The sequence below is a fragment of the Corapipo altera genome, unplaced genomic scaffold (assembly GCF_003945725.1).
Source record: "Corapipo altera isolate COAL_440 unplaced genomic scaffold, ASM394572v1 48b, whole genome shotgun sequence".
NCBI lineage: Eukaryota > Metazoa > Chordata > Aves > Passeriformes > Pipridae > Corapipo > Corapipo altera.
Genome location: NW_020884884.1, coordinates 5,517,093 through 5,543,932, shown reverse-complemented (window position 1 = coordinate 5,543,932; position 26,840 = coordinate 5,517,093). Strand labels below are relative to the sequence as shown.

Below are 26,840 nucleotides of genomic sequence, written 5' to 3'. Positions count from 1 at the left end.
ACCCGAAGACACTGGGATAACATGGTGATAAAGGCAGAATGAGAGCCTGCCTGAACCTGAATAGAACTAGAAAAAAAAAAAAAAGAAAATTAAATATTTTAATGGTACAAGATCTAAAACTAGCCAGGTGAAAACAGGTTATTAATAGCCTGAAAAAGAGCCTGGAAAAGTGTCAGGCAAGCAAGAAGTCTGCCTTTAAATGTTCAGTCATATAGCGCATTAAGCAAACCAGATAAGAAGCACTCATGATTACTCAAGGCACTTGGGTGAGTGGTTCGCTCACCTGAAACTCCCACACTTCTGTGAAAAGCTGCTGACTACTGGCTTTGAGATTGGAGAAAACTTACTAAGGCCCAAGAATGACACGAACAAGAATGCTTCAAAGTATCACATTCAGTCATCAAAACCTTGATTTCAACAATGGCCTTATCAAAACAGTTAGATTTATCAGTTAAAATTAGACTATTGTCGTTTTCCAAAGCCCCGTTCCAGCCTCACCTAATGCTACATGGATGCAGATCCCCACTTAAAGGGGTAAGAAAAAGCTTTGGTGTTATGCCTTAAATTACAAACTTTAAATTACGAGCTTTCTAGAGCCCTGGAACTCAGGCTCTCAAAATACAGAGGGAAGATGTTCTCTGGAAAGCACAGGTTTCAAGGGAAATCAAAGTGGGAGCTCCTCTCTGGGTGGCAGCACTAGAATCATAATCAAGGAAATAGAAGGAGCTTGATGGCACCCTAACAAGCATGAGTCAATGTATTTCATGCTTGTCTGCCATCAGGAAAGGCAGAGACGCTTTACCAGTGCCCAATAAAAAGAGCAGTTTAATTTCCAATGTCTAGCAAGCAGCTTGTTCCAAATCTGTTGTTTGCTTCAATGGAGTATAAAACAAAATCAAAATTAAATCATTTGTCTGTTTTTCAAAATCACTTAGGATGTCTAAAGGCAATTGAAGCTTTTTAATAGTAAACAAAGAATATTTATATTGTCAAACAATCTTAAACAATTAATATTATGCTATTAAACTCTTACTTTTTTACTGCAGTAAAGGCAAGTTACAATATCAACACCCTAAAGAAAAAATAAAATGGGAAGCTTTCTAAGCTTTCTAATGCAATGATGATTAGCATGTCCTAAGATAAGTACGTGTGAACTAAAGTCCCTGACACAGGAATAGCCAAATAGCAACTAACATTAGCTTCCTTTACATTACAAAGATAATTTGTCTAGCTTATTATTGTTATTGTTGTATTAAAAGAGTCCTTTACACTCTAGCTGCTCACTCTTGCCTTACTGACCATGCAGAACAGATTCAGAATTTATAAAATTATTTAAAAATAAATTTACAGGAATTTCTTCAATAGAAGTGTTCTCCACTGGTGTTAGATCCGTTTCAGGAGGCTCCCAGACATAAAGAATTATTCCTACTTGTTTGTTTGTTGTACAATTCCACAAACCACGAAATACCCTGCACTGAACTCTACTAGATTTAAAAGTAAGAGTTTATGCTTTGAACAGTTAGTGCTAGAAACCTCCAATAACCTCAGAAGAAGAGTAATCCTTTGTAAAAATCTCATTTTCTTCCAGATCAATTAACTTTGACCTTCCTATGGTAAAATTATCAATATTTAGTGTCAAACTGTGCTTTCAGAACATTCTTGAGTACTGTGTATGCAAGATGTTCTCAGGCTGGAGCATGAATGTTGTCTTTTTTGCTGCTGCCCAGCCTGGTTCCAGTAGGCTCCACCTGGTCTTCACTGCATCCCTCAGAGGGGACCTAGTGCCACAGATACCACCATCCCTTGGCAGCTAAGTCCATACTATGCACACTCCCACAACACAATGCAGTCTGTGGAAGGGGTCCTGCCTAGCTCTGCTACCTGCCAGCATCTCTTCAGCAAGGTGAGGGAAATGGAGAAAGAAATTAGAACGAGGAGAGATCCAGATCTCTGAGAGGTCATCCTTCCTTATCTGCTCCTTAGGCTCATCAGGGGCTGTACATGAAAGGCCAACCACCACTGACATCTAGGTACTTGTCCCAGAAGACCTGCCTGCTCACATGGAGCAGAACAACCCTTCTCCCTGGTTCCTCAGGCTCTCACAGGCTTCAGCACTGTCTCCTGAGAAGGTGCTCTCACAACTCAGCGTATGACACAGAGTTGTCATTCTCACAGACAATGAGATGCACTGGCTGCCTGAACAGACGTAGCTGACCCAGGTCACCTTCAAAGGCTGCTCAGAAGGTGTTCTGCTGGTGAGCAGAACAGAGCAAATCACACCTGCAGAGTAAATCTCAAAGGAAAACATGACCTGGCATCATGCTCAGGCAGGGGTAGGCAGCATGCATGGTGTGCCAAGCCAGTCTCAGTACATCCCAAGCACACACGCAGTTGCTAAGTGAGTATGGGTAGTCTGAGCAACCCACAATTGGCACTTACCCAGCAACCATAGAGCAGCAGTTTGATCACATGTTTTTTCTCTGAGGTGGGAGGGCTGCAGGATGCAAGTGTTATATCTATTCTGGTCCTTAAAGCAGCTTTGTCACTCACGTTCACATGGGAGGAGCATGAGCAGCAGGATCAATCATGAGCCACGTGGGTTACCATATGGAATTAAGATCGCTTTTGATGGTCACCATGGCAGAGGCCCCAGCAGCATGACCTGCCCAGTGGGAGAGGTGGGCTTCATATCCATGTCATACAGCTTTTGCAGCAGCATTTTTTATGATGAGTGTGGTAAAACACTGGAACAGGTTGCCCAGTGAGGTGATGGATGCCCTATCCCTGGAAACATTCAAGGTCAGTTGAATGGGACTCTGAGCAACCTGATCTAGTTGAAGAGGTCCCTGCTCACTGCAGTGGGGTCAGACTGGATGACTTTTAAAGGTCCCTTCCCACACACACTATTTTATGATTCTATATTGGATACCCATGGTTCAAGGATGCTTTGTGGTAGCAGTAAGACATAACGCAGAGTGTACCACCATAATCTCATGTCAGACTTTTGAGAAGGCACTGTGTTGGTAGGGTTAGACTTGGGTACTAGAGCAACCTTGGGGACTAGGTCATCCAAACAGCTGAAAAAGGACCTAAAGCGCAATAATGTCACTAAAAGATTCTCTTGACTTCTTCATCTCATTCTTTTGGCTGCTTTAATATTATTCCTTGGGGATCGTGAGAGTGTAGATGTTGTGGTATTCCAACTTCTGTTGTCAGGAAGGGGTGTAGATAGGCTGTCAAATAGCATCATCTGAAGGGTTTCTTTGGGGGCCAGTTAGGGGAAGAGTTGGTAAGACAATTTGAGGTTGCCCTTTATTGTTTTTTATTGCGTCCACCTGGTCTAGGAAAACACTGAAACACTGAGCAGTCTGTCCCCAGTCACCAACTGCTGTCCTATAGCCTTGTGGATCATACAGCACCAGCTGCTCCATTCATCCAGGATTTTTTTCCCCCATCTCCACGGAGAGATACCAGATGCTCCACTCCTCTCCTGCCTCTTTCTTTGTTTAACTTGCTTATGTACTGAGAGGCTCCCTTGGCACATGCAGCATTCAACAGGGGAAGAGAGACAAGCCCGTGTTCCAAGTACCGTTTTTCCAGTCTCTCTTGACAACACTGTCCTTGTTTTCACTCACTCAGTTGCTTCCTTTAGCACACTTGCATGTACTGTTAAATACTTTTAGGGTGGCTTATGTTTTAAAGGAGCACAAAATCAGAGTCTGCTTTTCCACTACACAAGGCATAATTCAACATACTACACTACATGCTGCAGACCTTCAAAGGTCTATACAGTGTAGAGGATGTGACTAGGAAATCTTGGTTCCATTCCTCATTGTCACTGAGAGCCACTGTACGATATAGCAAGTCACTTAATCCTCTACAGTTCAGTTTCCCTCACATAAGGACAATAAATTATTCAATATCTTATAAAAAAAAAAGAAATATAGCTCCATATGAGATCTCTGGATGAAGTGCTCCATTTGTATACCTTAAAGTGTTCAGTAAGGAAATTACAACATGTAATAAAATTACAATATTATTAAAGGTAATCTGGTAGGGGCCCTATAATTCTACAAAGTGTGCTTTTCTGAACAGCTTTCTGAAGAGAATGATGGGGCTTGGAAAATCTTACTGATTGGAAAATGTGGTGAAACAGGCAATATGCAATATTTAATGACAGCTTTTTAGAGAGCACAAGACACACCCCTTCAGTATTTTTGAAGTTACACCTTCACAGCACTAACAAATATGCTACATATAAAAATAACATAGCAATTACAAATCTAGACAAACTTGCATAAATTTTGGAAATATATTACAAGCCAGAAGCCACAAATTTTCCAAACTGCTTTCTTGGCTGCATCTGCGTTACAGGATGGTTTGTGTATGAATGATGAAGGTCATTTACAAACCATTGTGACTGTCCAACACAAATGACCGTTTTCAAGGTTGCTGACAAAGACTATCATAATGCTTTTATGTTAAAGGATATAACTGATCCCAAATGACATCCCAAATAAAAGCTTTTCATTATTACTTTTTCCATGCACTCCAATGTGAATTTCCTCTTTTGGAAACGGTACAGGACAAACACAGAAAGCATGGAAGCCACCTAAACTTTTACTTCTACAAGACTTGCTATCTGAGCAATTTGAAAAATGCAGACAAGGAAAATCAAAGGTTAATGTTTCTAGACTATACCAAATTTCTAATAGCAAAGCCAATATCCGTTTGTTAGAGTTAACACTATTTTATTCCTCTGCTATTGCTTTGTATCTTAATGTGAGCAAAGGTTACAACGTCCTCATATTTCTGCTCCAGCTTAAACCATCTGATCAAGTATGTGATGGAAGTCAACAGCAATTTTGCTTTCATTAATCAAGATAATAACTGGCCCTAAATGACATCTTTCCAGTTACTCTGAAGTAACAGCAAACCCCTGAAAAACAACAAATCGCACATCCCCCCACTTAGAGGAAGACTGCAAGAACCCTCACTTCTGCAGCAGTACAAAGAATGGTGGAGTTTACATGACATTGAAATTTTGTACAAAAATCAGGTACCAACGTGGAAGATGGGAAACACAGATGTATCTATTCTGGTCAACCTGGGTATATTATTAGCTCTTTTTAAAGACTAACTTCCTAAGACTTTTTGGGTATTTTGTTTGGGTTTTGGGTTTGGTTTTTTGGGGTTTGGTTTTGTTTTTTTTTTTTAAGTAAAAAAAGAAGGTTCCAAAAGTGGAACATAATTCTGTATTTTCACATAAACACAATGCTTACAAAGTACATCATCCAATGAGTTACAAAATTATTGTGGCAGAAATTTTCTTGGATTCTCTCATGTCAGCTGTGTAAATGAATCATGAAAAAATTTTGTTGTGTGGTATATTTATTACAGAGCATATGGGAGAAATGACCAACCATGAAGTATATCAGAATGGTGGAAGCACATCCTCTGGAGTTTTAAGATGGAGGCATAGTACCTTCAGATGAATTGCGAGGCAAAGCCAGGTTGGGAAATGCTGGGGAACTGGTGTAGATGTGTTTTGCTAAAGTCATGAAGACTTGGAACAATACACGTATGGGGTGTTTTCTCTCTGTATTTGGAAAAGACCCCAGGAGATGGTGACAAAAATAAGAAACACATAAGTATATGGTAATAAAAGCACATAGTATTCAAGTGTAAATACTACTTTAATTGGGTGTTGGGTTTTCACATTGAAAACGCTGTACTAATTAAAAATGGATTTAGCAGACTTAGCTCATGATAAAAATCTGGTGAAAACATTATGTAGTCTCACAGCTGCATAGAGAGACAATGGATTTGGACCTGTGGTTACTGAAGATGTCCAGCTGCACAGCTGTTTGTGGACAGCGTGATTCCCACTCCAAGTCCTATATGGACAGTGTTTTGGGACACTGAGTATACTCAGAGTTGCCTACCACTGTATGCTCCTGCTTCAGTTGAGGGAGATATTACTGAACACAGTGTGAATATATATATGTACATATATATATATACCCACATACATATTTATATATACACAAACACACAAGATGCTGAAGTTCACACCCCATCTTGTAATGTGATAGGCAAAAGAGAAAATGAATGGGAACCAAATCTAAAGCAATAACAAGAGGCAGAATATTAAAATTGACAGTGTTTTCAAGTGGAGCTGAGTGCAAGTCCCCTCTGTGGTCTGCTAATTTAGAAAAATTACTGTAAAAACATTTACTACATTCATTTGCATAGGGATTTAATAGGCTACATCAGTGTCAGGTATCACATTTCTGTTTAAAAATCTGAATCCAAACAGGTGTTTGACATAACAGTACACTTCCTTTCAGGAAGGAATCATACAGTTTGAAGAAAAACCCAGTCGCTCGCTGCAAGTGTAATACCAAATTAAGAGGGACTGATTTGTGATCCTACTCTCAATGTACTTCTCAAAGGAAGTCCTTATACCAAGCCACAGCCCAACACAATGCCCTCCTTAACATTTTAGCTGAGGCAACAGTCAGTAGCTACAGTTAGAGTAGGCGACTGGCAAGTTGCCCTAACAAGTTTTGTTTGCAATTGGTTCATTCCCATGATGGTAAAGTGTACTGGATTTCAAACTCAAAAACTTCCACAAGGCCACACCTAGTAGTTACTCCACTTCACATCCAGCAGTTAAACACTTCAATGTCACTCTGGAATGGGCAACAGCCTGTAAAGCAAGTTGACATATTATCTGGGTGACTCTCTTGCAGCAGGCTTGAGACTAAGGAATGTGGTACGCTCCTGGTTGTATTCTCTCAGCAAGATCCTTGTTGATAGACGGCTAAAAGTCTGATTCTCAAGGATGGATACGGGGAAAACATCAGTTGTCTACACAAACCCAGTGGGCACCTCCCAGTGTTCACAGATCAAGATTTGAAACTGCTCTGTTTCACACAAAATCTTAACAGCATTTTTTGCATTTAAGGTGAGTTATTTGTTTTATGCCCATCATGGTGCATAGCAAATAGAGTCCTCAGAGGAATTGTGGAGACCCATCTCAGGTATGCAAAGAAGGAAAGGATGTCCTTTTGTCTCGCTGTCCAAGGGCTCACAGTTACAGTAAAGGTTGCAAAATTCAAGCAAGAAAACAGAGGACTTGTAGTAGGATTTGGTCTGGAGCCAGGATCACAGTCTCTACACAACATCAGCAGGAGCCTCCATAATATTTTCATTTTTTTTTTAATTGGGGGCAGTTATTTCAGCATTCACTGGAAAGCCGAAGAAAGGATGAGATCACTTAGATTATAAAGTCTGACTGCTCAAGGATGTAGATTTGCCATTGTAACTCAGTTTTCATATTGCACAGCTATCTACATTCCCTCTCCTCCATGAAGTGCCTTGAACGCACTGAGTGTTTGGATCTGCAGTCCTATGAGTTCAGCTTTAATGACCATACAGAAGACCAGAAGGTCAAAGCTGTTATGCCAGGAAATCATACTCTTCTAATATGTTTGTCCTGGACCCAGCTGCTTCCCAGACCACAGAGATCATTTTTAGAGTTGAAAAAATTTATACAGGAGGTTATTAAGTCACTGTTCTGTCTTTTGCTTGGTCCATAGTGCTCCACAGTGTATGAAGCACCAGGTTATATCAGGAAATACAAACACCAGGCCACAGAGGTTACCAAGGCATTGACATAATTAGTGTAGTTACAAAATATGATAGAACATGGCACATACATGCAAAAAAGCCTGGGTAACACCATGCATATATTAGAAAGAGAGCATGACATTGGAATTTCTCTAAAGTTTCAGCAACAGGCCAATCATGGTACATATATAATATATACACACACATACACACAGACACATATACACACACATATACACAGACATGGATGGCAGGCACCAATAAAAAACCAGTTTATTTTCTTACTTAGAAATGCAAAGAGATTTTGAGACTCTAGCCACTCAGTCATGGTAAGCAGTAGAAGACAAACTTCAAGCTTTTGAGAAAGGGTAGGAATTCTTTGAATTCCCATGGAACATCCTCTCTTCGCAAGTGTGGTGCAAAACTGGACTAAGGCACCTCAGTACACTTAACTGTGAACAGGTGGTAGTGCACCATGCACATACTGAAAATAAGACTAACACACTACACATATTACACTTATATTTTCCTAAATCAACAAAATAGTAAGAAAAACATGAGTTTAAACTTGGGATTAGTCCTTCCGACTGTAAAAATACTAACGAGAATTTCACTGTTTTCACAATGAAGACTAGATTCCCAGACTGTGTAAGAGCAGTTGTCTTTTGGATTATCATCTTCTGTCCCTGGTGGTGGGCCAACATTTAGAATTTCCTCAGTTCCTAGGAAATTCATTTTCTATTTTAAAAAGGCTTGTGGAAGCTATTCTGGGGAATCCTCATTCACTCTGAGTAACCTTTCTCTGTATTAAAATTATTTCTATGCTTTAGTCTATGTGGGTGGAGGAGGGTAAAAATCAAAGTAATGCATCTTCTTCTTCTTCTTCTGTTGAGATAAACAAGTGGTGGGGGCGGTTGTGCATGTAAAAATGAGACAAAACCCTTTTTTAATGTTAATTTTCTATTACTCATCTGAAAATAGCTTCACAAAAGCCATATGTGTCTTTTTTTAAATGATTAAAATAGTATGAAAACAAATTTTGTTTTAATTCACCATCAACCTTGTTAACTGTATTTTTCATCTACTCAGAATAGTTTTCCCATATATGGAAAGACTTCATGAACACTCAACAGAATTTAAAAAGGTCAGACTTTTTTTCTTTTCTATTTAAGGCTGAGTATTTTATGGGTCATTGAGGGAAAAAACCACTTTCAAAAGCAATTCAAGGGGGTCTCCTCAAAATGTGATAAAACAGTCAAAGTATCAATTCTGTTTCTGGATTAATGAATGAAGTGCTTAACCTCAATTTCTGATTGACAAGAACTTGTTCCATTTACCATATTTTTTTCCAAGTACTGACATATAATTGGAACGCTTTCCATATTTAGAAAACACATTGGGAAACAGGTAAAATTTTGTTTTTATAAATTCAGTCTGTACAAATTTAATTTCTAATTTAGTGATCAGAATGATAGCTAAGTGTTTAGCAACCAGTGTGGGAAAACCTACAATATATAAATCTACAATAGCATAGAATAGGAAATATTCTCTTAATGAAGATACTTCAAGGCAGTTATGGTTTTAGTATCAGCTTCATAAAAGAATCATATTCTTCCATTTAAAGGTGAATTGCAATTCAAAATTCACCCTCACCAGCTCTTCCATCAGTTTATTCTATTGACAATTATTAATACCTACTGATGACTAAGTTACTTTTAATAGGATTTACTAGTGAATGGCCTATCAGAATTTCAACAACTTAATATTCCTATGGGAAAATACACATCTTGTTTTGTATGGTTTACTAAGCTACTTCTCTATAACAATTGTACAGACATTACATCAGAGCAACTAAAAGCATGAAAAATTACTCATTATTCATAGTAGGAGAAGGCATCTCAAACACATGATGAATTCATTAAATCAGTTTAGAAGGGATTAGTCATTCAAGAGCATTTTAAAGAAGCGTTTTGCTACTTACCCACATAGCTTTATCTAACTTACGGCTAAAATTTACATGAAAACGTATCGTACTGAATAAAAGCAATAGAACGGGTTTGTTGTCTGTTTTGGGTGTATGTGGCAATGATTTGATAGCAGAGGGGCTGCAGAGGTGGCTGAGAAGGCACCAGAGGCTGTCCCCATGTTGGACAGAGAAAGTTCTAGTTGGCTCCGAGACGGACCCCACTGCAGGCCGGAGCTGAGCCAACCAGCGATGTTAGTAGCACCTCTGTGATAACATATTTAAGAAAGAGGAAAAAACACTGCACTACAGCAGCTGAGAGAGAGAAGTGAGAATATGTGAAAGAAACAACTCTGCAGACACCAAAGGCAGAGATTTTCCTGCAACCCATGGTAACAACCATGGTGAAGACTGGTGATGAAGGGTGTTCCCCTAGTCCTCATGGAAGCCCGTGGCGGAACAGATACCCACCTGCAGGCTGTGGAGAGGAGCCCATGAAGGACATGAAGGAGCAGGTCTTCTGGCCATGATCTGTGGTTTCCCAGGGAACCCACGTTGGAGCAGGCTGTTTCTGAAGGATTGCCCCCCATGGAAGGCATCCCTGCCGGCGCAGTTCTAGGAGAACTGCTACCTGTGGGAAGGACCCATGATGGGGAAGTTTGTGAAGAACTGCCTCTCATAAGAGGAATTTCACAACTGAGCAGGGGAAGAGTGTGAAGAGCAAGGAATGGCAGAGACTGAGTGTTATGAACTGATCAGAACCCCCACCCCCAAATCCCTGCACTGTTCAGGGGAAAGAGACTGAAGAGTTGGGAGTGAATTTGTGCCTGGGAAGAAGAAAAAGAAAGGATGGGGGGAAGGTGTTTTTTAGATTTTTTTTTCTTGTCTGTCATTATCCAACTCTGATTAATTGGTAATAAATTAAATTCATTTCCACAAGTAAGTTTGTTTTGCCCATAATGGCAATTGGTAAGTGATCTCCTTGTCCTTATCTTGACTCATGAGCTTCTCATCTTATTTTTCTCCCCCTGTCCTGTTGAGAAGGGGGAGAGATAGAGAGGCTTGGTGGGCACCTGGCAGCCAGCCAAGGTCAAGCCACCACAGTGTCTTGGAACTTCTTAGTTAATTATATCTTCTGTTGCACATATACATCCCCACTATGTAAACTATTTGTCTGTAACCAGATATTCCTCTGCATAAGCAGAGGAGCCTAAGGCTCAAGGCCATATACATTAAATAGAACAGAAATAAGTTTAGAATTGGAAAGTTTTGGAAAATAAACTTCAAGATGAAAGGTAATGAAGTTACTTTGGGCTGAACGCAACCACATATTTCAACAGTCACTGTAGAAACATGATCATTAAATGTTTGTGGTTTGTCAAATTCTCTCCAAGTCTGGGTATTAAGGTCCATTTGACCAAAAATCTGTGAGTTAGCTAAACAGTTTTCTGTTAGAGACATATAAAAGTTAAGATGTCCAAGGCCAGAGAAAAGATACAAAAATGCAATATGGAATTTAGTAATGATGAAACAGAATTAAATACCTAAAGGTTGACATGGAGAAACCGTGAATGCAAGAACATCCAACTACTTGAACAGTTTTTAAAAAAGCAGCATGGAAAAGAACAGAATACTTAAGTGTTTATCTGCACTTGGACAGTTTTTTTGAAAATAAAAACTTTGCCTCCTAGACAGCTAATATGGCATAATTCCCAAGCCACAGGCCCTTCTAGACATCAGTCACATCCAATGCTCTCAGTTCTCAGTGCTGTAAGGTGCGTGTCAGTCAAGCATCAACCCCCTCCTCCCACAGAACTTGTGGGATTATTTTTGTGAGTACAAACACAGGAGAGAGAAGTAAGCTGTCAGTTGGACCATTAAGAAATCTATCATCAAATGGGACAATATTCTAAAATTAAAACCTTTCTCTTCTCAGTGTAAGAAAGCTTTGTTAAAACCTTCCAGCACTTCAGCCTTTCGCGTATCAGAAAGAGTTCTGGGATAACATTTTGAACATCTATCATGAAAAAGAATTGGAAAACTTGCCATGTGGAAAGGCCATGGACTACTCTCTGAAAACATTCTACTGCCAAAGGCCTACTAGAGATTTAAAATCAGGGCTTGAAGCACTCTTAGCTGAAATGTATCATTTGAGAGAGGTTTTTTCTCTAGTTATAGCTTACACTACAAAAAGAAGAAATATTAAGTTAATGTTCAAGAGGAAAGCACAGTTACATTTTAAAATTGCTTTTCAAAAGAGATGGTGGGAGTCCTGTCCACTGGCACAGTTGGAATACCATAGAATAAATACACCACTACATGTACAAAAGCAAGTAATCTTACACTGGCCAGGAGTGAGTCTATTCTATTACAATCACTTCTCTCTCAAGAAATATGTTCTGACTGAGAGCTTTGGCTCTAAATCATTAAACCATGTTTGATTTGTAAAAATGCAGAATGTTCTTTGCCATTTCTTTCAGTCTTACAAAATCCCAGTAACATACCTACACCCTATTGCATTCCTTCTTTTATTTCAGGACACAAATTTCGCCTCTGAAAAGCTACTTGTGCTTTCTATCATGATACTCCAAAGTATTCAGAATTAGTCATTTAATCGCTATCCAGGCTAAAATAGCCTACTAGAGAAATCTCAGCTTAATCAATTATGTATAAGAATTCTCCCTTTTCTGTAGTGTGTGTGATCACTTGAGCTATAACATCATTTTCAGCTGCAGCAGAATGAACTGAGCAAATACACTGCGGTAAAACTCAGTGTAAGTTAATATTGGTCACAAAGCTCATACACATGGAAAGAAGCAACTGCAAAACCAGAATGATTACAAGTGCTGCCAAAGGCCTTTCACGCTCCTGAAAAAAGAGTGTGAAACTTGCACCTCCTCACAAGCAAAAGATGATGACAAGAAGCTATCATGCAAGCTTTTGTCTTCTGCTTCTACCAATCTGGAGATGTGAAATCCAGTCTGAAGACCCAGAAGTGTTTAAATATTTGGAGGGGAAAACCAGATCTCCATCCAGTCTATGAATGCTGATGCCCTCCAAACCTGCAATATTTCTTTCATCTATCATATCCTCCATAAGGGTGTTTGTCACTTGACTATCCCACATACCCCTGGTTCTCTCTGAAATTCCAAAAATGGAGAGAAACATCAAGTTAACCTGCTTTAATTTCATCACATTGTTACAGCAGGAAGTGCTCTGAGAAACCCTCTATCAGCTTCCTTTCAGCTGCAAAGCCCTCGAGTCCAACATACAGCCACCTGCAGCCACAGACTGCAGTTCCAGTTTCTTAAGATGGTGGAAAGAGAGATGTAGCAGATGATTCTCCCCCTGTTCCCATTAAAATGAAAATTTTAATGAATAGCAGCAGAAAGAGTTAATTAAAGGTCTCCTTTCTCTTCCCCTTCAGGAAAAAGAAAAAGTTTTCCAAGTCTGAGCTCCAGTCAGAAGTAACTAGATAGCTAATAACTTCAGGAGGGATTTTAGTCACTTGAACAAACTGATCAGTTTTAGAAAAGAGGATATTTCACTGGAGTTTGTTGAGAAAGTGAGTGAAAGGAAACTTTTCGCAACATAGACAGGGACAGTAATGACATGCCAGGGACAGAGCACTAGAAACTTTCCCCTTGACCACAAAGTCTTTAAACAGGCAGTAACATTTCATAACTGCAGCCCTGTTCTAGGAAAGGTATAAAGGGGATGCATGGACAAAAGCTTCCTGCCCTCCCAGCTCAGCTCAAACCACATTCAAGATAAGCAGGAAGAACAGCACAAGGAATAGAGGGAAGTTGCTTTTTACTTTGCCTAAATCCAGCTCAGAGATTAGCTAAGGTCAAGACTAGTTGACCACTTCCAGTACCCTCCAACACACCTGCATGTCTTCTTATTTCTGTCACAGACATTAGCACATGGATCCAGACCCCGGTAAGTGGAGGGAACATCTGTAAGGTCAGCACTGTTCACTGGCACCAAAGGGCCTGGGACAGGGAGTCCCATCTCCACCAGGGATCACTACAGGAGACTCAGCAGCCAAGGAATATGCAAACATGGTGAAAAAATGGTCAGTGTTAAAGCTCACTTAACCTTAGTGAAACTTGGCTACAAAGCACCTTGCACTAAGTAGCGAGACTCAGTACCATGGCCAAGAGAAGGCATATGCACCCTGGAGATGGGGACACCTCAGAGGAATAACCAAGTTTAAAAACATATCCATGAGATCCTTCTGCAGGGGGAAAGAAAACCCCAAAGCTGCTTTGCATGTATTTGGAATCTGTATGAATATATGTGGGATGAATATACAGTATCTACATTTCAACTGGTTGAACACTTTCGGAGCTAGAGATGAAACTGTTTATTGAAATGAAAAGTGTAATTCTGGTATTTATACTCCAAAGGGTATGCAATACATAACAAATGTAACTCACAGAAGGTACCAGTTCATCTGAATTCTACAAAATTCCATTTGCAGAAATAGACTAGGAAAAGTGTTAGAAGCGACAGGCTGGGGAGATACTTCTATAAAAATCACAGATATTTAAACCAGATTAAATTCTGAACTCTAAAAAGTTGCCCTTTAACGTGCATTACCTCAAATCTCTGAAGTATTGTACCTTCCATGCATTTCCAAAAGCATATACTATTCACATTATTTAACATTTGCATTCTGATTGCAATCAGCCTTCTTTCAATAAAATAAATAACGTTACAGCTTATTAACCTAGAACCATCAAACTCTCGCTTCCAATATCAATCAACGCCACTTTTCTGCTGACTGCAACTCAATTAAAATCCAATTATTTGAATAACTGGATGGAAATTGCTATCATAAGATGTACCTTTTTATTAGGAACATTTTGTGTAGAAAACTGACAGCACAGAAATTATGGCACTGCAGTTAAAAGATGTTTTGTAACCTGGGCTGGGAAAAGATATGCCGATAAATGTGGAGGAACAGTGCGACTTCTGGAGTAGGTATTTTATTCTAAAACTGGGACTTTTGGCTCAGAGCAGATCCAAAATTCTTAGATTCTGCTAGTATTGCCATGAGCTTTAAAAAAGTTGGTCCTTCTATGCCTCAAAGCTTGTTATTTTTACTGATGTTAAAAAAAAAAAAAAAAGAAAAGAAAAAAAGTAGTTATATATTCTTAGAGCATCTTACCAAATTACCCACAGAGCTAATTACAAAATATGTCAGTCAGTGATACCGATTCTTTAGGTAATTTCAATGTCAATTTTTTTCATTTATTTTATTTCTTACATTAACTAACATCGGACAAGTAGTTGTTTATTAACAGCTCTTGCAGTTGTCTACCTTCTCCTTATCCTGCAGGAACTCAGTATTATTTGGAAAAAAATGTCATATGAGGAAACCCTCAAGTATAAGTTGCTTCTTAGTTTTTAATTACATCAGTTTTCTACTAGAGCTGTATTTATTTGACCAAAGTGTGGATAGCACATTCTTCTTCATCAAACACTAAAAAGCTGAATTCTTTGATATTGCTCTTAGATGGAAAATATCATCACACTATTTTAATTTCAGCATGCCAACTCCATATACAAAAAATAAAACATTTTTAAAAACGTCTAGTTGCAAAGTCTAATTTTACAAAACAGATTTAAAAGAATTAAAGATTTCTATTTTTTCAGCTGTAATTATCTAGGACTTACTTGGCACCTGGAAGTTACCATAGAAAATCTTTTTTAGGAACAAAAAAAATCTCAAATCAAACATATTTCTTTAGCTGATCTCAAGTATCCTTATATCATAATATTTTAAAGCAAATGCAGGCTCTCCAATGTATTTCTTTTAAATGTAATAGTATTGTCTTGTACCTTGCATCATAAAATCATATCATCTGAATTATACCTACTACAGTTTTAATAAATTTCTACAGAGGTTGTTCACTGAAGATTACACAGAGGATTTAAAAGGAGCTATTAGATTATGATGACTTGCATTTGACAAAATAACTTGTACTGGCACACAGCAAGGAATGAAATGAGTCAAAAAATCAAGGATAAGAAAAAGGAAACATTATAGATAAGTAAAGTAATTCCAAAATGTGATTGATTCTAAAAGAAGCAACTCTTGATAGAATGTCATGTTCATATTATTTTTCCATTGTGATTACTCTTCTTGACTTTTGCTCCATATATTAGATTTTTTATCTTTCCTATCATTTTTTATGTGATTTCAGGTAACACTCCTAAAATATTTTTAGCTGCTTTACAAACTAAAGTTGCATTAACTAGTGAACACTTTATCACAAATGCACAACAGTTTGCAAAATGCTGGAATCTGTCTCTTTCCTTGAAATGTGCAGTACTTTCACATACACACAGTCTACCTCTCTACAAAGCTAGCACAGGAATAAATGTGGCCTTTTGACTCTACACACTCGCAGTGTCTCTTAGGCAAGCTCTGAAAAACCATCTTATAAAGAGAGCCTACAAAAAATGCCAGAATCCAAGTAATTCAGTTTTTTTTCATGCAGAGAGTCCTTAAAAGTGAGATCATTTATAAGACATATGTTGAAATCAAAGCTACTTACCCTTTTTCTCAAGTTGTAGGTCAAAATGAGATTTCTAGAGAAGGAGTGTGAAAAGGCTGTGTAGAACTCCAGTACTTTCTGCAAAGCATCTCTCTTAATCACATGAAGATCACAGTAAGTCAAAGCCCTTACATTAGCACAGGACTGGGCAAGGGTAGACTCCTTCCAGAACACATCACCAAAAACGTCTCCTTTGCCTAAACAAAAATAACAGCATTACTTTCAATAACAGTACTATTTCCATCAAAAAATGTAAAAGAATATACATCTCATTTATGCAGACAAGTTTCTTCTACTTCATGTGGTCAGAAAATAATTCTGCCTAAAAAAAAATAACTTTGAAATATTTCATTAATAACTTTTTCTGCTATCTTTTTGTTAATTACTTTGCTAATAGCCTAGTAAAATTTCATAAGAATAAATAATAATCAAAAAGTTGTTCATGTATGAGTCCCCTTTGAATATCAATAAATGATTTTCTTTAAAAATCAAGAAAAGTGATTCATTCTTGGTTCATGTTCTCTTCTTATCCCTTTCAAAGAGATTAATTAAGATGAAACGTTTTTTCCCTTTCTTCTTTTAACTTAAATGCAAAGGATTTGATTCTTACATCTATGTTGTTAAGTTTTCTTAATCTGGCTAACAATGACCCACTATTATGTCAATAAAGCCATCTTGTATAAGACGTCAGTGCAGTTACAGGCTACAACGAAACAGAGTCCAAAACAAGAAGAGTACAGGTTAGTTATCACCAACATAGCAATGGCCAGGCATGAATGTTTAGCTGTTACACACTGGAAGAAAGAAAACAGCCATTTCCTTACAACCTTTCCATGTGCATATCTTTATGAGCTTGTGGCAGCCAGTGAAATCCCTGCTGTAGAATACTGCAGTGAGGACATTTGCACAGCCTGGACCCTACAGTTCAGGGCAAGTTTACCAAAATGCAGCTGAGGAACAGCTCCCAGTAAGGATTTTGCTGGTTATAACCCAGCTCAGGCTGGGCACAAAAGGGAGTGTGTAGGAGAAAGTTACAAGCCCATTTACAAGAGTAATGGTCTTTTTTTTTTTTTCTATTTTCCAACATATACTGCTAACACAATAAGAGTATTATACTGTTATTGTTTTGAAATGTGTTTTCCTCTTAAACTTCTGCTTTGTTATATAACCACTGCATATTTCTCTTAAGACAAACAACAAAGAAATACATTCACAACATCTATCAAGCTGAGGTAGGAATGGACCAGATGGTACCTTGTCTTATAAGTAATACTTTGCCCATAGCAATTCTGAAAGCCAAAGCATCAAAATAAATATTAGTTTATTGACTTCAGCCAGGCCCTTTTAGGTTTCATTTCTTAGATAAATAGTCATGTATAAAAGGCTATATGAAAGTCGAGAGTACTATCATGAGTATAGAGCTCAAGAAAACTTGTAAATTAAACCCAGAATTCCCATCTTAGCCCTTGAGCTGTACTTCCATCCTTACCTAATCTTTCCATTAGATGATAAGCATTTTCTCTTTGAGGAGAAGCTATCAGCTTGATGGTAAGCTACACTGTAGTGCAATAAGCCGTCACACTGATGTGCTCTCAGTCTTCCACAGAAGCCCTATGCAGCCACCTCCCATGGACCAGTTTAGTCCCTGATCGCTTTGGAGGAGTATAGACTCTATTTTAATTTTAAATGTGTGTATACACTGAAACCACCCGTTCCCTCAGTACGTTTTTTCCTCAAAAATTAAGCAAAGACACCATAACGATAACCCTTCTCCAATCTCAAGTCTTTTTACATAGGACAATATCTGGAAATACTACAAAGGCTGCATATCAATAAGCATGGTGGCAGTCCAATAGCCTAGTACAGTAAGTAACTTTTCATTTTAATAGCAATGACTTTTCACAGTTTCAATTATTTAAATGTATGCTTTTTCAATGGATACATTAAAAATTGCCAAAGAAAAATGCTTCCATGCACTTAAAGCAAATCATCATCTGAAAGGCTTTTAGACAGACAAGTACACAATATATTCAAAACTGAAGTGAAACAATTTTTATGCACCATAAAAACTGATATGCTTCACTGGGTAAAAATGGATTGTTTGCCTTTGGAATAAATATGCTTTTACTCACAATATTCCAGGCAATTAGCTAAACAACTGTTTTAATTAACGCTCTGGAATCTATCAAGCATTGAAATGTGCCATCACTGAGGAGCAACAGTTAGAGCTGGTAATCCAAGCACAAGGGAAAGAAATTCTAGCTTTGTTCTAAGTATATTTCTTAATATCTCCAGACAAGTTTTCCTACCTTAAAATGAAAATAATCATTTTACTGTCCCACAGTATCATGAAGAATAATTAGTACAATGCAAGCACAAACAGCACGGTGCTGCTATGCCTACCTCAGAAGTTAGTTGTCTTACTCTTTTTAAAATTTAATTCTGCTTTTCACATAACACAGAAAGACACAACTGTGTCATTCACCTGTGGCAGCAATGACAGTTTCCCTTTGCTATTTCCCTCCTTCCAAAAAACTCTCCCTCCTGCAGCTTCCTGCTACTCTAGGCAGCCACTTCCCATTAGTGGCAGGAACAGCACAGGAAGGAGCTACGTCTGCTGGGTGCCTACTGAGCCAAACCAGAGAAAAGCAACACATGAACCACAAACTGAGTCAGATCACAGAAGCCTCTGTTTGAAAGAAACAAACCAAAAAAACCCTGAAGAAGTTGTACTCGATTTCATTAAAATATTTCCTTGAATTTAACAGCCAGCGATTTAGTTGAAAATCAATCCTACATTATATTTTGGGTTCCAAAGCAAGGCACACATGCAAACACCACACTGCTTTGTTTCCATCAAGTGCATTTCCTAAATGATGCATATCAAAAGTATCAAATTTGATTGTCAGATTCTAAAAAAACTCGTCTTTGATATTCATAGAAAACAGGGGGGAAAAGGAGCAGTAGGAAATCTTTATAGCAAGAAGGAATTAAAATTCCACCCAGGAGTACCTGCACTGGATTAGAACAATTGGCCTCTTATACATAATATGGAACTGCATATCATCTCCCTTTGTCTATATGTTCTCCACATAGTAAGATCAATCACTCAGGAAAAAGGAATTAAAAAAAATGGGGGGCAGATTAAGTGGGTGTTTTATCAAATCCATCTGTAATTAGAAAGCAAGAGGGACAAGGTGATACTTCTGAGTGTGTCAGAAGGAGGTTGGCAAAGTCTAATGGCTGCATTAGGGAACCTGAGCCAAAAGCCTCTTTTTACATATAACTCCAGGCTTTATATATTTCACCTTACCTCTGAGGAAAGATTAAAAAGCTAGAGAAATGCAGATGGCATTTGTTTGTCAGTACTTTGCATTTTTCATTCCCAGCTTGCTGAATTCCAGACGTTTGCCAAGAACATTATCTGTCAATCACACTTAAAGTGGATGATCTAAGCTTTTACCATCAATCATTTATATTCCCTGCTGAATTTGTGGGCTGAGGACCTTTTTCACCATCAGCTCAGCATGCACTTGAAATCCAAATAGTTTTCTGCCTTTTATGTTTGCTTGTTTGTTTTAATTATAATAACAAGTCCTGAAACAAAATTCTTAAATAGTGAAGATTTTATAAAACCTTCTATTTCCATATTTTTTCTTTCCCAATTTCTTTCGCACATCAAATTTGCTATTTATCTTATAAGTGAAAAGATGATTTCTCTGTTACCACTGTAAATTCAGCCTGAGTCAGGCATAAGGTCAAGCTACATTCACTCTGTCTCCTCAAAGCAGCACAGTAATGAAGATGTGATTACTGCTGCTTAGTCAGGTGTTCTGCTGATTTTGTTTGAGAAAAGAACTACATTCTCTCATTATAGCTATATTGTCCTGATACCACAAACCTTGGTTTTTTCACTCCTAAAAAGTGGAAGTAATGAGGAGCTCTCAGACAGAACATAGTCCACTCCAAAAAAATCTGGTTCATGTGTAGAATATGTGCTTGACTGATAACCTACTTAGTCCACTTTTGGGTTCTGGATGTCTGGAAGTCGTGGTGCAGTTTTGGTGTGATAGCAGTTGGGTGAGAAGATGAGGCCATAGATTCATATGCTGAAGGTCTTCCAAGTCAGTATGGATTTTGAAGGGATTCACAGAAATCCATGGGGTTTCAGTACATCAGACAAAATATTCATGTTAGAATCATTCTTGAATCAATAGTAATTGTTGTTACAGCAGCCAACACCAGAATCTAGGATGGGTCCCTTCCCAATCTGCCTTCATCTACGTGTTTAAATGATAGAACTGGGATCTCACATAGTCTCAGCAGATCCAAAGATAAGCTAAAATGACCAAACACTGCTCGATGGTACCGCAGTGGCAATGCAGCACTAAGCATATCTTGGAAATCAGGTGTTAGCAAATAATGTTATCTGTAATACTGATCCACAGTGGTTGCCACAATGACTTTCCCAGCACAGCTCCCTGGATCACCCACACTGGCCTGCGCTCTCAGGATTTGTTTGCCAATTCCAAGCAGTGGAAGACACCAACTGCTATAAAAGCGAACACTGATTCTCTCTGCATAGGTCTCTTTCTAGTGACTGCTCAGTTAAAATGCTGAAATTTAAAAACAAACAAAACAATTGGCCTGATTTTTTCCTTTTTTCCTTCCTTCCTTCCTTCCTCCCTCCCTCCCTTCCTCCCTCCCTCCCTCCCCAGAGGATCTGAAGTTAGTCCATGTCACAGGCTCCTACCAATTCTATTCAAGCATAATTCCACTAAGAACAGTGTATTTACCCCCGGTGTTCAAAGCCAATGATGTGAGACTTGGGTCGAATTCCCTCTGTGATCACCACATGTCTGTTCGGCTTCAACTGAAAATCCTTCCCTCTCCTCTCTTCCCTCATCTCCTCCTAATCTAGGTAAGGCATGCAATTTAAATTTTCCCATTTTACAAAGAGAAGAAAGATTCAAGGAAATTAGAGGCATTAGAGCAAAAAGAATTTTTCCTCTTGGTGCATTGTTTTAAGGCAACAAATATCTGTCAGGCAATAAAAACAGAGCTACCATTTGGCATTGAGGTAGAATATTCAGTATCTGTCCTACAGATAAATTGTACAACTTGACAGCCACTGAATAGTCTGTAGTTTGGTTCTCCAACAGGAGAACAGCTGGCAGGAGATGATGCATGGAAGTGATTTGCTGCTTTGGATTTTCTTAAGATTTCTGAAGTGCAAACTGAGACATGTAATGAGAAGTGAATGACCAACTGCAGAGAATATAATATTTTCCATTAACCAGAGTTTTAATTAATCTATTCCTCTAATAAGATCTTAAAAAAAGTCTGAGTATCAATGCCACAGAAGCCAAAGTAAGAGTTACAGATAAAACAAATTGAAGTTGCACTTTCAGTGATTTGCCTGGTGCACAAATAGAAACAGTGTGTCTGTTTATGTTGTAAAACATAGCCTGGCAATATTTTGCAGACACTTTACTGTACAACTGCATCAATTTTCTCTGTTGAAGCACATTACTGTACAGACAAAGTAAAAACATTTATTTTCGAGATGAGTAGCAACAATATGTATTACTTACAGCTAAGATTTCTATTATTATTATTATTAATAATGTGTTTATTCGTCTCTCTGAATAGAGCATAGATTATATTTCACTACTTGACTTAATGTGATGAGAAGAAGAGTTTTAAATGTCAATTGGGCCCTACCAGGCTTACTCACAGAAAGCTTGGAGGCTTCAGCAGAATCTGATTCATTTATCCTTATTTGCATTTTAATGGTTACTGTAAAAAGTTTATGAATATATGTCCAGTCTGTAAAAACTCAGGTGATATGGAAGTTACCAGCTCAAGTAACTGGGGTCAAAAATGTATTTGAATATATTTGCATTGGTTAACTAATAGGAAAAACACAGCTCAATTTCTGTTGTCATTGCATGGACAGTGCTAATTCTCTGATCAAAAAAAAACCTATCTGAGAGGATCAAGTTGCATTATCCTCTGAGTTATTTCTCTGATTACTTAGAGACAGGCTTTAGGTTCTAGCTACATTGAAACTCCGAAATTTTATTGTATTTCAGACAAAAAGGATTCACAAGAGTTTAAATAGTAAATTTTATGTTCTGAAGTATATAAAATAAGTATTTTGAAAGCCTCACAAAGTATGTATCTATAGTATACTTCATTTTATTTAATATTTTTCGCAACCCCTTCAGTACAAATTTAACAATGTTAAAGAAACATACCTCTGAAGAAAAGTTATAACTTGAAACTTGAAGAAAACAAAGAAAAATGAGTGTTTCATGAAAATGTTTTACATTAATTTTTAACCTGTCTTTTTAATGAAAACAATTTAATTCTTCCTCCTCCGAAATTTTGAAACAGAAACAAAACCCTACCCAAAACAACAATTAAAATTAATTCAGTGGTTCGCTGGCCAGAAGCTGACTTTTTTGCTAAATTATAATTTTTACCTCTTCGTGCCTCTGGTTGGAGTATGGACACGAACACAATGTGCAAGCCTTCCTGACACAGCCTGAGATATCAAGGGATATGGAACAGAGAGCCTCACCTCCACCACATCTCAATTTCAGCTGACAGTGTCATGGATCACTGTTGCCAGTAGCCTGCCAGACACTACCATCTTCCAAAGGGGACTTCTTCCACATGGTGCTGTCAGACTACTTAAGAGCACATCATGCAAAGCTGCATAGATTTTCAACAATAAAACACAAAACATGCCAATAAGTTCACTACTGAGGCCTCTATTCACAGGGAATCCCCCTCTTGCTCAGTTATTTCAGCAAGTCATTAATCAAGTATTTTAAAAATCTGTTTCTCCAATACCCTGCCCAGTCTTAGACCATCTACAGACAGCAGTGGACAGGAGCTTTGGCGATTCATGCTTTTAATGCTCTATCAGAAGCTAGACATAGAACAACTAATGGCTGGTTGAAGTCTTAAAATTGGCAACTCTGATATCAACCCACCCCAGGTGTCAGGAGCACAGGAATAAGGAATACTCTCTGCCCCAAACCACCATTTGGAATAAACATATATTTCTCCGTAAAAGTTTTAGTGCTGCTCCTACATCCACCATGAAATTAAAATTTTATATTAATGTAGACCTCTTTATGCCACAGCCTTTTAAAAAGTTTAGCTGGATCTCCATTTTAATACTTTTGCTAAGTGTGCCTGGACACACATTGGGCAAATCAAAATCTGAAAACTGTTCTTTCAGTTGATGTTCATTGAATCACTTCATAGAAACATGCAACTTGTCCAATCTCCTATTATAAGTTAACCTAAAAAAAACCCAAGCCTTTAAACTATAAATAGAAAAAGTACAATAGACCTCCTGAGGATAAAGATGGATTTTAATTTCAATCATTCCTTTTTGAAAGCACTGCTGGTCACATTACAGTCTTATTCAATAGCACAAACAATGTTGTGACGTTAGATACTGTCAGAAAACTCTAATGCCATCCATAATCCTGCATTTCTTAAGCCTAAGAGCACAGCAGCTTGGTATTTTTAACATAGGGAGGTTTTCAATGTAGGTGAAAAGTGAAGCAGTAAGGGACTTCTTCAAAGACTTGAAATTAAATAACAGTAGGCCCTAAAATACATAATTAAGTTTTGAAAATGGGGTAGTACACAAAGCAGCTTAGTTTAGGGAAACCTGAGTTAGCTCAGGTACTAGGGACAGTCTAAAGATAGCAGTCTGGGCTCAGCACAGTTCACTTATCCAACATCTTAAAGTCTGCTGAGAAGCAATCTTCACATGACTGTGTGAAAGTTGCAATGCTTTCCACAGAGAAGGTATAAGACAGGCAATACTCCTGCACTCTAAAATAAATCACCCCTGTGGTGCAGTTGTCCTATCTGGATGCAAATCTGTCCCACCAAAATCTGAATCAATCCTCTTTTGTCTACAATTGAATGAAATGCTTACGGCTAAATGAGTAAGCTAAAGCTATTGTAAAGAAAACAAACAATTATTCTTATAACATTTCTTTAAGACTGCAATTAGATCAAATTAAATCAGCAGGAATTTCTCCACACAAAGCAAATGGAGCATTTAATATCCTGCTGAAACCAAACATGGCACACCAAGCTCTCCTACACGTTAAAACCACTGTCTCCAATCTTGTCAACTTTATAGCTTTATAAATAAGAATAAAAGATCTGTATTTCAGGGTCATATAAATTTCACTTCCTCAACTCATGTGTGAACTTTAATGTAAAACTATGTGCATCCTTTGCACACTCCCTGGCCTCTACTCCCCCCAAAAAATTCCCATTCTTGACATTGTGTTACTGCATACTTTCATACTTATATCTACATTCTGTTATTTCCTTTCAGCTTTGATAGCAGCAAAAGGAATAGCAACACCGAACTGTTGACCTTGTGGAGAGTAGTGATATTCCTGGCTCACAACAAATTCCTGACTTGATTTCCCTTTCTATCTCATTCACTTTACTTGCCCTTTGTGGAATCAGGAGGTGGACTCTACAATTCTCATACGTCACTTCCAACTCAGGATATTCTATGATGCTAAACCAACAGTCAAAAAAAAAAAGTTTATTCTTTTGCAAGTTTTCAGCTCACATAAAGATATCAAGAATATAAATGCAGAACAACTGGGATGTAACACAGGATAAACTGTTTTGTGGGGGGTTTTTGTTTTTCCTTTTTAACTAAACCTTCTAGTAAATGTTATTTTTCTCATCCAGTGCTCAGCTCTGAAGATCACTGTGGTTTTCAAGGCTTTGGTTTTTAGTTGTTAAATAAAGGTTTAAAGCTCACTGTGTTTAATCAAGTTCACTAAACTAACCTCCAGTCTTACCATCCATACACACAAGGCCCCCTTGCAAGAAGTATCAAGACCACTTCAGCAGCTTTGAACAGTTCATATAAGTAAAGATCTGCTGTACAGTCAGGCCATCTAGGAGTCATTAAATGACAAATCACAGAATCACAGAGTATGCTGAGTTGGAAGGGACCCACAAGGAGCATCGAGTCCAATCCTTAGCCCTGCACAGGACCATTCCCAAGAGTCACACCAAGTGCCTGAGAACACTGTCCAAGTGCTTCTTGAACTCTGTCAGGCTTGGTGCTTGTTCCAGTGCCCAACCACCCTCTGGGTGAAGACCCTTTTTCTAATATCCAACCTAAACCTTCCCTGACACAGCTTCAGGCCATTCCCTCAGGTTCTGTCACTGGCCACCGCAGAGAAGAGATCAGTGCCTGCCCCTCCTCTTGCCCTCATGAGGAAGTTGTGACTGCCATGAGGTCTCCCCTCAGTCTCCTCTTCCCCAGGCTGAACAGATGAAGTGATCTCAGCCACTCCTCATACTCCTTCCCCTCAAGGCCCTTCACCATCTTTGTTGCAGCAGTCAGAAAATTTAAGGACAAGACATTGTTTTTCCCACCACTATCTAGAAAAAAACAGTCTGTCACTCTAACTGTCAAGGGTCTTCTTTCTCTAGCCTTTTTCTGGAATGTTTTCATAAAATTCAAAGATTACCCCTATTACAGGCAAAAAGGGTTGGAACCAACTTGGGTCCCAAAATCACTTGCTTCCTTCAGATTTCCTAGAGAAAAGGGATTTTTCTGCTCAGTCTTGGAGTACTATTATGTCAGTCATATCTAACGCAGAATTGATTATTTCCTAGAAAGGTCAAAAATGGTTTTCTAAGTCATTCAGATATTTGTGCATTCACACAATACAAATCCTATACTAACGAGGCCTTATATCCAGTCCTTTTTTGTATTTCCAGAAAATACTAAAAGGATACTTTTGCTACAATTTTCATGAAATTATCTAAGCACACATGCAATTGGAGATATAACACAAGAACTAGCACTTCCTCTAGCAATGATGAGGAGAGATTAAAAAGGTTCAGATTAAATGGTTGGAGGGTGAGGGAAGTGCCCTCTTATCCCCATTTTGTGAAATGACCTCAGCAATGGCACATATCCGCTCAGCTGGACTTCTAACATCAGCTTCTTGTTTACCAAAGTTCCAAACCTACATTGTCACACTTCACTAATGAAACACATACCTTCACAGTGTACAAAAACATAAAAAGTGCAATGAAAGACAGTTTAGGTCTTCAAACTTGCTTAAATAAAGAAAAAACAACTAGCCATGTAGGCTTATTTCACACTTCTACTAAAATCCCTTTTCCCCGCATATTCCAAAGAAAGGTTCAGTCAGATTTTATGTTCTGTGCCTGGGACACAATTAATTCAGGAGGAATATTTGATAAATTAAAGAAGTTATTTGATAAATTAAAACGTAGTCAATCTCCTGAGGATAAGTAGATTTTAATTTTTCAAAGACCTGCAATAAGGTCAGGTTTTCAGATGGTCAGTGGCTCAGTCTGAAATGTCTGCTCCAAAGCAGAGAAACTAGAGCTGCCAAAGGAAGTACACATAAATGCTTGATTGTTTTTAACAGCAAAAAACCCCCTATTTTCTCTAACGACATTTGGATAAATGGGTAAGTCTTTAAATAAGAGCAGTTCAAAGAGATACTGTCAGTCTCGGGTGGATAAAGCAGCATCAGGCCAAATGGGAGGGCTTAGAAAAGTTAACAGCAAAGCCAAGTTGAAAACAGTCTCTTAATGGAAGTCCTGCATGACCTGTGCTT

At 38.2% G+C, this 26,840-nt stretch overlaps 1 protein-coding gene across 3 annotated transcripts in view; it reads right to left on the bottom strand.

Annotated features, from left to right (window-relative positions):
- The window catches only part of KCNH1 (potassium voltage-gated channel subfamily H member 1), a 184,780-nt gene that overhangs the window by 63,799 nt on the left and 94,141 nt on the right, over positions 1–26,840 (bottom strand). For all 3 annotated transcript variants that reach the window (XR_003527419.1, XR_003527420.1, XM_027641626.1), the window contains exon 10: positions 16,168–16,364. Coding sequence is in view for 1 of the 3 variants with exons in the window: in XM_027641626.1 (XP_027497427.1) it covers positions 16,168–16,364 (197 nt within the window). In the remaining 2 variants the exon portion in view is untranslated. The remainder of the gene's footprint in view (positions 1–16,167; positions 16,365–26,840) is intronic.